Source organism: Varroa jacobsoni, unplaced genomic scaffold (assembly GCF_002532875.2).
Source record: "Varroa jacobsoni isolate VJ856 unplaced genomic scaffold, vjacob_1.0 contig00045, whole genome shotgun sequence".
NCBI classification, from domain to species: Eukaryota; Metazoa; Arthropoda; class Arachnida; order Mesostigmata; family Varroidae; genus Varroa; species Varroa jacobsoni.
Window position 1 is genome coordinate 67,379 of NW_019214399.1, and position 11,300 is coordinate 78,678.

The 11,300-nt window shown below is 38.7% G+C and overlaps 2 protein-coding genes across 2 annotated transcripts; both read left to right on the forward strand.

Annotated features, from left to right (window-relative positions):
* Positions 1–3,275: 3,275 nt before the first annotated feature.
* Positions 3,276–4,607, forward strand: LOC111270642 (uncharacterized). Its single transcript, XM_022850985.1, has one exon. It carries the CDS (start codon positions 3,379–3,381, stop codon positions 4,264–4,266), a length of 888 nt encoding a protein of 295 aa, XP_022706720.1. The 5' UTR covers positions 3,276–3,378; the 3' UTR covers positions 4,267–4,607.
* Positions 4,608–9,117: 4,510 nt separating this feature from the next.
* On the forward strand, positions 9,118–10,351 carry LOC111270644 (uncharacterized). The gene has a single exon (XM_022850987.2). It carries the CDS (start codon positions 9,191–9,193, stop codon positions 9,986–9,988), a length of 798 nt encoding a protein of 265 aa, XP_022706722.1. The 5' UTR covers positions 9,118–9,190; the 3' UTR covers positions 9,989–10,351.
* Positions 10,352–11,300: the final 949 nt, after the last annotated feature.

Sequence of the window (11,300 nt, forward strand, 5' to 3'; positions counted from 1 at the left end):
ATTTCCTTTACTTGACAAACATCGTTTGCTTGCCGTAATTCCCTTATCGGCCTTCGTTGACGTATCTACCAACTCAATTAATATAAGTTTTGCTAAATTTGCGGTACATTCTCCACAAATCCAGAAAGATAAACAATTCTAGTGCAAAAAAACCTCAAACTTTCCGTTTGCTATTTCTGGGATTTTAAAAGATTTTATGAAAGTTATTAGAGTTAAAAAGACATTTTCCCACCCAAGGAGGTGACCTGAAGCAGGCGAGCATTTTAAGATGACTTATTTTTTTGTTCTTGGCTAGTAGCCTGTAGAACGATCGAGTGCAGCTATAATAAGGCTGAATAGAGTTGAAAATAATTGTGGTCAAATATTTGGCCAAAATTAAAAAATAATTTCAATATATCGAATCTCAGTAACATTCTGAACAGAAAAAAAGGTGGCAGTCCCTGTTACATAGTATTTCCTTTGAAGGATCTTGATTTCGGGCAACATTGTTTCAAATAACACAGGATTTAGTATCGATATAGGATATCGCATTAGCAAGTTGCCGACGAATTGTATCGTCATATTTCCTTCTGAGAATTCTAGCATTTTCTTAATAAATACGAAACCCGATTCGGTAAATTGGTGTTCGCATCAATTCATGTAAAAAGGTGCAAAAACATAAGAACATGTTGGCATAACTACATCCCTTGTTTATTGTTGGTGTACGTTCCGCCGGCTATTGTTCTATAAATATTTTGTTTTCTATCCTAACCTAAAACACTTAATTGCATCCTGTGAATACCCTGCTATATTTAAAATGGATCTTCTAATACTATTTCGAAATTTTCGAAGAACCGTATTAGCCATCAACTTCCATGATGGCTGCACATGATACGCTTATGAACTATATCGAAACATGTTACATATGGAAATGTTAATTTTTTATTTACTTCAAATTTAATTAATTCGTTTACTTCAAACTACACCTTAGAAGATAGTATGTTTTAAGTTACTCTTCACAATTTGAATAGTTATGTTTCTGTTAAGCTTTTCTTAACTTCAACACAACGTTGGAGATCCTAGAAATTATCTCAGACTTTCAAGGTTTTTTATATTTGGAAATATTTGACATATAATTAGTAGACACAGAGTGTGCTATTATTCCCGCCAAAGACCTAACCAAAAGTAAGTTGCTAAAAAAATTTGATCAATATCAGCTGTTACTTGTTATGAATAAAATGCTACCTTATAATCATGATTAAACGTTAGACAATGGAAGTAAAAACCCTGCTCTTTGTAATCTTCTCACCTGCATGAAACCCAACCAAGTTGTGGATATTTATAACTATTCCTCCCTGTATATTAGGTAATTTTTTTCTACAATTGGGATCAATATAACTATTTTCCCTTGTATATTAGATTGTCTTTTTTGGAAACATGTGTATAGCTTGCCAGATTTATTTCAGTTAAGTTTATTTTAAAAGATAAATTTAAAAATAGTTATGGTAATTGTAACAATATTTAAAAGCATTATAATTAGCTAAACAAAAAATTAAAAGATTAATATTTGTCGTAAAAAATGACAATATTTAGTTAGAAATACCCTAGATTTGTGACAGCAACTGCAATTAAACAGCTAAGATGGAAATAAACATTATATAAAAATATTCATTAAAAAATTTAAATACTTAAGAGAATAGAAAAAAAAAACAACTATTCACATTTGAATAAAAGATTGGCGGTAAAAGCAGGCGGTAGCGCCGGGAACAGAAAGTCAGGAAATTTTCGGTTTTAATCTAGTTCAACACACACAAATTAAAGCGGTTTTGTACTTACACGTTTTGCACGTTATTCGGGGACGTCAAAAATGATAGTTTTTAGCTGCAGCCTAAAATAGTGGACAGTTTTTTGCGTCACTCTTATTCTACATTATATTACTTACCTTAAATATTATATACCCTTAAAATGTGGATTTCCTTCTTTGTCGAAAGGACTAGCAATTCAGCGTTGGCTACTATGCCATCCTTCTAAGCTTTTTCTGAACTTTACTCAAATTACCAATATTTTATTAAATTTTATTACATTTATCATCATATTTGCATGTTTACGTATACGTAGACGCGATGTCATTGTCACCCACAAGCAGAAATTAATTTTCCTCCGTGTGTTTATACGCTGAGATTACTGCTACAAAAAGGGATTTTATGGCATAATGAACACGATTTGATAATTAACCGTTTTTTTTTTTATTAGAAATTTTAAATAAATAAAGATAGGTATGAGTGATCCAAAAGAGCAGAGCTGCCTTCTGCAACGCTGAACGTTGATAGACATATTATTGATATCTGCGCTATCATCTACTTGATTGTAGGCGAATAAAGGCTTAGAATATACGTAGCAAGTCTCTGAACAGTGAAAACACTTGATACATGGGGCGACATTTCAGGTTAAGTGAGGTGATTTTTTAACGAAGTTGTGAAGTGCGGAGAGGTTAAAATCGTCCGCTGAAGTCTATTTATTACTATTATATATTTGTAATATGTGTACGGCATAGCGCATTTCGACACCGAATCAATGAGGATCATTGACTGTGAAAACCAGTTCTAACTGCTTTACGTTAAAGGAGGTCGTCTGTACTTGCCGTTCAAACGTAGACACACAGTAAATTAACATCCAAGGCTCTGATTAAGTTTAAAACATTAGTCATTCAGATGATCGAACCTAAAAGCTCAAATCGGCGCCCTAATAATCTACGTTTCTTTGTTAATACTATCGACTACAGCCACTACAAATGTCAAACCGATCTAAATTTTTTTTACAAAGTCTGTACAACTTCAGTCAAATTTGTCTGCGTTCGGCACGATTTTGTAAAATCTGTTTATTTCTGTCACCGATTCTACAAATAATGTTACACATGAACGGGTATACACATGCTGTTATTTCGCTGACATCAAAATTAATCATTACAATGACGCTATAGGCAATGGTAACAGTATGAATTCAACGGGATAGGGACCCGTTAGAGTTTTTGCAATTATTCAATTACTAACAAATTCGCCAATAGCCACGACCCACACAACAGTTTTTTCAGTACTACGATGAGTCGAATCACCGACCTGTCTTAATCGACTCTTTTCAAGGGCATACGTCGATTCGAAAGATACCTTAAGACCGATCGAGCAAGAAATCTTGCGATTCAACCGAGATCGAGAGAGTTACTTTCGGCCACCAGCTCGCTATTTGAGAGAAGGCTGTGAAAAGGGGAGGACACTTGCGCCCGGCTCTATATAAGGATCCACACATCTCGCGTCGGTACGTGTAACCAGCGTCGTGCTCTCAAGGCCGTCGCTATTCTCTAGTTCCATTCCTCTAAGTTGTAACTTGTAAAATAGTGTCAATATGTTTCTATTCGTTGTTACTTTTCTTCCAGTGCTGATCTCGGCCGCTCATACGGGCCAGTCTCTAGGAACAACTACAACTCCGTCGGCCGAATCAGTTCTCCTCAATCTAGCTGCTTCCGCTGACGAAACCATAGGACAACCAAAGATCGACACTAAATTCTCTTGCGCGAATCGTCAATTCGGCTACTATGCTGATATAGGAAATGACTGCAAAATCTACCACATCTGCAACCCATCAATCGTTAACGAGACCGAACATGTCGTCATCCAATACTCATTTTTCTGCCCGGTTAACCAGGTTTTCGATCAGCAGGCTCATGCCTGCGCCCTTACCTCTACCACGCCGTGTCACCTATCCGAGCAGTACTACAACATAAGAATTTTCACTGGCAGCGCCCACATCCCTGTAAACACTAAACCCGTTGCGACCACTCATGTGCCCGTTGAAACCACCGTCGCTCGCGAAACGATACCTCCAGTCGTTGGCGAGACGGTTGCCCCAGTCACTAGCGAGACGATCGCTCCAGCCGTTCACAAAACGACTGATCCTGTCGTTCACGAAACAAGTGCGAAAAAATCTGCGCCTGTTTACAAGGTCACAGTACCCATCGCTAATACAGGGGTTGAACCTGAGGCAACTCTGACCTACCGGACGTCACAACCTACTCAAACTTCTCAACCCGTTCAGATGATTCAGTATGTGCAACAGCCTACTCTGAAAATTCACCGTTCCCAGCAGCCACAGCCGCAGGAACAGGCCAGTCAACAGCTTTACTACACTACCGACCCGGGCAGTCAGCAAGCGCTGTACATCAAGCACTTCCCCGAGCCGAACTACCATATGCTTCCTGACGCCACTTTTCATAAGGTTCTCCGATTTGGTTAAAAATCATCGTAGTTGTAGAAATATCTAAATATCTAAAAGAGTCTCATGTGGCGGAGGAGTTGGATCGACGTAACTTAGCATAAATCCTTATTGATACAAGTCGCTTCAGCGTTCAGAAGCATATTACTCTCGCCGGAAAATATCTTTTGTAGCTGCTTTTCTGGTAGTCACTTCGCGAACTCCGTGTTGATGTTCATTTTGATTACATGACATAAAAAAACCTGTTGAAAATTGTTGTGAAATTTAAATAGAAATTCAGTTTTGCAAACGCGCATAGGAAGATAGCTGAATGAACATTAGTATTTAAAAAAACTAAATAAAAAATCTAATTAACAAGCTTATGAGAATTTTCTTTTTCTGATAGATAATATACGTCAGTATTTGGCGAAAGTGAGCAATAGCAGAAGTGGGCAAAACAAACAATACGTTCAAATTTGCGCTACGACTGATAAAGTATGTTTCTCTCTGTAACAACTAAACAAAAACGACAAAGAAATAGAAAATGTAATCGAATTCATTTTCGATTTAAGCTTTTTCTATTGAGTTTAAATCCGATATTTCCGCTCAGCATTGCCTCTTAAAAGTGGCTTTAGTTACAAAACGAGGTGTGCCTATGTCCGGCTTTGAACATTGACCATTTTGCAGGTCTCAATATCGTGAACAGACACGTTGCCACATTATCATCATAATGGAGCTACTTAGTTGCCCGTGGTTGTATTGTGAGTAGATTATGGTTTTAATCTTACCATATCACACGTTCTTTGTGCGGTTCACCATCATATATGGAACGTTCGAGCTGTCTACTTAGCGGTACTTTGAGCGGAAACTCAAACACCCTTTAAATTTACCCATATTCTTCCTATTAATTTATGAACTCTATATAAGCAATCCGATAAGGACCACTTTGACATCGGCTAGAACGAGGGTCCGTAGCGGTTTGAAAAAGGACGAATGTGTTAAGCATTCTTTGCAGAGATATATCTTTGGAGAGATTACCCTGACAGTTTAACAACTGATTTATCTTAATATAATTTTTTTTTTCTTTCACAAAATCTACCGTTTTCAGTTTGGCAGGGAAAAAAATTACAAGATACGTCCATATATTTAGTGCTAACACGCTAATAGATCATATGCATACTTTGAATGCAGAAGTGTTAATGGGTGAAGTCAGCCGCCTCTGCTTTTACGTGATCCGTTGTTTCTACCTTTTAGGCTCTAAGTGTCACCGCCATGACCGTATTCTGGTTCGAGAAATAGATGGAACTTTTATATATTATACATGTAAAGCTTCGGCGTTTCTAACACGAAACACAATGAAACTGCGTTATTTGGTTGATGTATTGATCTAAAATCCAACCGCAGTGTGGCCATACTTCTTTCTGTAGATGAGTTAACAATTGGAGTAGACTTGTTATTGTTATTGCTGTTATTATTGGTACACGCATGAGGTTTTTTTTACACACTCGCATTCCGCTTCGTATTAAAAACGAGTCACAAAGATGTTTTTAGTTTCATTTTTACCATTTGAGAAATCTCGTCTGACACCCGTCAGGTGATGCAGTCATCACTAGCGTTGATTCTCATCATAGAACTATTATGTTACTCATTTTGGTGATTATTATTGTTATTATTATTGAGTGTCCATCAAACTGTCTTTCAAGTAATAACTGGCCGAACTCTGACGGACGTTTGCAACGCCAGCATGATTGTTTGTTTTATATTATATACTATACCATCTGCTAATTGTAATAAACACTTCAATTCTAATAGTCCTTAAAAAAGTGTAGCTTAATATAACTAATGTCAGCCTTCTACTTCCCGAATTTTACGTCCGGTATTGTCTTTGGCCATTCCATCAGACAGAACGAACTCTGTCTGTTTATGCCTAGGTTCGAACCTCGATCGCAACGTGTCTTTAAGCTTAGCACGCAAATACGCAAATTGTTATTATTATTATTATTATTGCTTCTTATACATGATAGCTGGCATTCGATTTCGCGATTGGTCCAGAGGATATGGATACCGGATTTTCGGTTTGTGCAGCTTCGCCGTAGACAAATCACAAAAAAAAAATAGTATGCATGACTACTTAACCCTAAAGCCTAAAGAAACTTGACCTACTACTAGGTTTTGTAAAGAAAGAAGCTCCATATAAGTAGAATGTGTCTCGCGAATAAATAGTTATGAAAGCAGGGGCACCTCGTAAAAATCATGCTTTAGGTAGAATCATACAGTTTTGGTTTAAAGAGAATTCGAAATCAGCCGAAGTCTATCCTAAGCCAGTATCCCGCCGTCTTCGACGGGGTACTGACAGATGTTGAAGCAGTGCGTTTCGAGGAGCGTATCTGACATGCTCAAGAAGCGCAGGTTTTCACGGCGACAAGCATCCTACATTGTGAACTTAAATTGCTAAAACGAATAATAATAATAATAAATCGCTGACTTATAATGCTTGCAATTTAGGCAATACTATTTAAAAACTGAAACATATATAGCAAACAGATGCACTCGTACGCAATGAGAAGTACACTTTTTCAACTATTCAAGTATTCAACTAGGCAGGCATGTACAGTGCTTTGCAGTGAGAGAAGAACCATTCCTTATCCCCCCTTCTCAAGGAACTGTTTGTCAAAACTTTCAGTCGTTCCTCTTTATTACACCCCATCTGTGCGTATGTTTATCCGACGGATACTATTTTTTTCTAGAATCATGCGTCCCAGTGACGGCCCATCGGCCAGTTCACTGCTTCATGGTTATGATGAAGGAATCTTGAGACCAACCGGATATTTTCAGGAACACTATATTGGAACGTTGAATTTTCAATTATTTTCACCGGGTGCAGCTACAGCAACAATACGAGTAAACGTCTTAAAGTTATCTGCTGTAAAAACTCTGTATGATACGTAACAATCCTATTATGAAATGTACAATACCTGTGCCCCAAGTGTGTGGGTCAAGCTAAATTTTAATGATGAGGCATGGGGGAATAGCATTTATTTATATATATATATATATGTATATTATAGTGTAGTGTCAGTCTCTTCAAACGATTCGTTTTGCAGGATTCGAGTCCCAGCGCATTGCTGGGGGGTGATCAGGAAATAGCTATAAGATTAGGGAACTCCCCTGTTGACATACATTACATGGCAGGTGTGGTGAAAGCGAATAATATATTATGTTTTGTACTGCCAATTTACACATTCAGTTTTCCAATTGTACCGATATCCGTCGCGTTACGATTTTCTGATTAGCTATAGGTACAAATTTTAGCGGTAAAAAATAAAAAGATACGCAACAGCGTTCTGGTCTATTTGTATATAGTACTGTAAACGTGTTGTAGCAGCAGCGTCTATAGAAGCAAAGACATCAAAATGTCTTTCTTTCTAGCTGCTAAACTATTTTCTGACCAAAGATACTTTTTCTTCTCTATCTTCTATCATTTTCAGCAATGATAATCTGAGTAAACACATGAGTGGCATCGTAATATTGCCTTTAATGAGACGGCTAAAATGGCTTGTGTAAGGGCATGTATCTTATTTTATTATGCACGAATAATTCATTTGGATTTATAAAGACTGACTTGACGGTTTGCTCCTGCTAAAACTATATATATATATATATATATATATATATATATATATATAGGAGGTTAATCAGCAGCTGATCAAAGAATATGCGCACTAGCTATAGCTTCGCCGTAAATAACAGGGGGTTGGGCTACTACATGCCCAATAGCTTTGTGAAGTTATACAGGAGTGATTAGACGCTTTACAACAAATAGATAAACTTGCGCCAAAAGTTTGCTGGTGGTGGTATGTATAAATATCGTAACGTGCATTAGCATCGCTGCATAGCAATACGTTATACTTGCTCTCGACGATTTTTTCAGATTTTTGGCTCCGAAAAGTCGGTCAATACTGATATCCCAATGATGACTTCATTTTAAGAATCGCGTAAAGTCGACTTTAGGTGTAGGATAAAGACTTGCGCTCTGTATGATGAAGCTACCAAGTCTCAGGTCAACACATTCGTTTCAGCGCACAAAAGCTCGTAGAGAATTCAAGAAAACTTATGGCATCGAAACGCGTGTAGTTATTTCGCTAGGCAGCTATTTGCTGCATACACTACCTATGCTCGAATCTCTCAGCTATTGTCGGCACTTTCAGAACCCCACCACGCTTAATCCAGCCTGTACATTGCATCCGCACGGCTACATGGAGCAACCCAACAGTCTTTCGGCGGCTTCTATATGTCGACAGTATCCATCAGTATGTTCTATTCCAAAACCACACCACCACTGCTTCTCAGCTCTCTGTGTTCTATGTTTAATTAGCAAATGCTCTAAGAATTGCATTCTGATGAACGACCTAAACGAATCATCGGATATTGCACGTGCTTCCCATCCCAACACCCCCGCTGGTTTTCCCCCAGGGCGCCGTTGTGAGTACAACACCAAAGGAAACCTATGGTACGCGAACTTCTGTCATCCATAGATATTAGATACGATACGGTTTCGATCGCCAGGGTATCAACGACAAGTTCGGAGCGAACGGCGACCAAAACTTAGGGATTTGCCACGAGGGAAGATTAAAATAAAGCAGTGATACCTGGCGCATTGAAAAAAAGGAGCATTAGTATCGATCTTGAACACCAAATTTGCTTTGAACGTATTGTTTTAGGTCATCGTCCCACCGCTAATAGAAGTACATCCCATTTTCTTTCTTTCTTTCTCATCGTGCAGCCGAGCTCTTTTGAGGGTGAAGAGCCGCAGGCTATCATTGTAGAGCTCCTGTGAGCAAAGCCGAACCCCGCTGTATAAAAGCGGTGTTTGCACGTTGAAACTTTACAGTTCACCAGTCACTCGAGTAGTCTTCGGGGTAGCCTTCCTTCCTCATCTTCTTGAACAGGCGTGAAACTCAACAAGATGGCTTTCATCTTCGTCGGACTGGCGATACTTGCCGCTGCGCAGGCTCGCCCTCATGAATCGGGCGGAAGCTCGACAACTCAATCGCCGGAGGCGTCGTTCCTCGGCTTGCCCGCTTCAGCCGATGCCGCTATTGAGAAAACCATTGACGTCAAGTTCACTTGTGCTCACCGTCGTCTCGGCTATTACGCCGACATCAGTAACGATTGCAAGGTCTTCCATATCTGCAACCCGATGGAGCTCCCCGATGGCCAGAAAGCTGTGATGCAGTACTCATTTTTCTGTCCGGTTAACACGACGTTCGATCAGCAGTCACTTACCTGTGCTCCACACCCGAGCCCCATACCGTGCCACCTTGCCGAGAAGTACTACTACGTCAACGACCAGATTGGCGTTGTCGGTGATCTGGTCAATGTCGATAATGAACAAACTCAGATTCAGCACGACGCTCACACTGCTCCGGTGACCCAGACCGTTGCTTCTGCACCTCCTGCAATTCCAACATTCCACGCTGTTCAGACCCGCCCTGCTTCAACAATTCAGCACCGTGGTCCTATTCATGCTGTTCAGCATCATGTACCTGCTCAAACTGTCCGGATTGTCCAACAGCGGGCCCCGGTTCAGGCCGTTCAACACAACGGCCCTGTGCAAACGGTTCAGACCCATATTCCAGCTCAAGTCCAGCAGACAATTTTCCGTCAGCCACAGCAGACTAGCGCCCATTTCCAAGCTCAACCTCTCGTGGAACATCACCTCCAGCTCGTACCTACCACTGATAAAGTTCTCCGTCTTGGTTAAACGTTGTTTCTTTGGAAAAGTAGAAGACGATACATTGATATGCGCTTGGCTAAAAAATACGAATATGACTACTATATAATAATAATAATAAGTAAGTATTGTTATTGTTCTACATTGTTTTCTGGCTCGAATGATAGTTTATTACGATTTATCGGTAAGCGCAGGCAATCGAATCTCTGTCTTCAACGTAGCTTTTTGTATTATCGCCTGTATAGAATAATGAGAGACATAACTGGTGCCTATTGTTCTATATCATAGTAGCCAACGAAGTAGTACCTGAGATGAACTGAATTCTATTACGTAGTAAGTAAAAAAGTGAAACGTGTCCGTTCAGTAATAGCAAATAAATGCTTCTTTTTTAAAGTGTTGTTTGTTAATTGGTAAAAATATTATTGGTAGTAGCGAAAATGTTTGCGAGTGGCTGATAGAGCTGTATGTTAAAGTGTAACCCCCTTAAAATAGACGATGGAACGAATAAGGGTCACTAGAAATTCTAATACATTCTAGCTTATCTTGCAAAAATTATTTCTCGAGGTAGCTAAGTCGAGGCTGAATTATAAAGATGACATTCTAAAGAAAATATTTGTTGCGAATGCCGCGGCGGCCATGCGGGTAAGACTGTGCGTTCAGTTTACGAGATATTTGGCTAAATCCTCAAAAGAAATTCGTTGATTTTGTCAAGATATTTAACTTACCAGTATTAACTAGTCACACACTTATAGTAAATTAGAGTACATGTACAAGGTTGTTTTCGATAGGTAATATATGTGCAAAAGGTCTAAGGCAAATTGGGGGGCGCAGGCCCTTACGGCTATTTTCATTTTTTTTTTCGATATTTTTCAACTACTAGGGCAGTGTTACAATAATGGAAAAAGACAAAAAAGTTTATTTGTCACTATAGGTATTGTAACTTTTGTTTTGTCTGAATCCGCTATATTAAACATAAACAATTAGGATCGCGCATTGCTCGAACCAGAAAGAACATAGAGTTAAAAGTTTAATTAAATTTGTGAGAATGATTTTTACTAATGCGTCTAAAACGTTGTTCGTATAAAAATTTACTTATGATTTTATTTTACCATAATAATACTTTTAATATAAATTACGCTCAAATAACGCCTCAGCCATCAGCGTAATTGTATGTCAGTACCATTTTCACACCTTTGACGCATATTTAGTATGTCCAGTCAACCTGTGTAATTTTTAATTCGTTTATGTCAATCAAAGGTGATTTATTGTCGACATATTGGTATTTTCATGAAAATAAAAATGTCGCTATAAAAATCACACCCACAAATCGCAGAAATCCGCC

Bases quoted from the DNA above. Each gene is read 5' to 3' on its own strand.
- LOC111270642 (XM_022850985.1), top strand. From the start codon at position 3,379: ATGTTTCTATTCGTTGTTACTTTTCTTCCAGTGCTGATCTCGGCCGCT.
- LOC111270644 (XM_022850987.2), top strand. From the start codon at position 9,191: ATGGCTTTCATCTTCGTCGGACTGGCGATACTTGCCGCTGCGCAGGCT.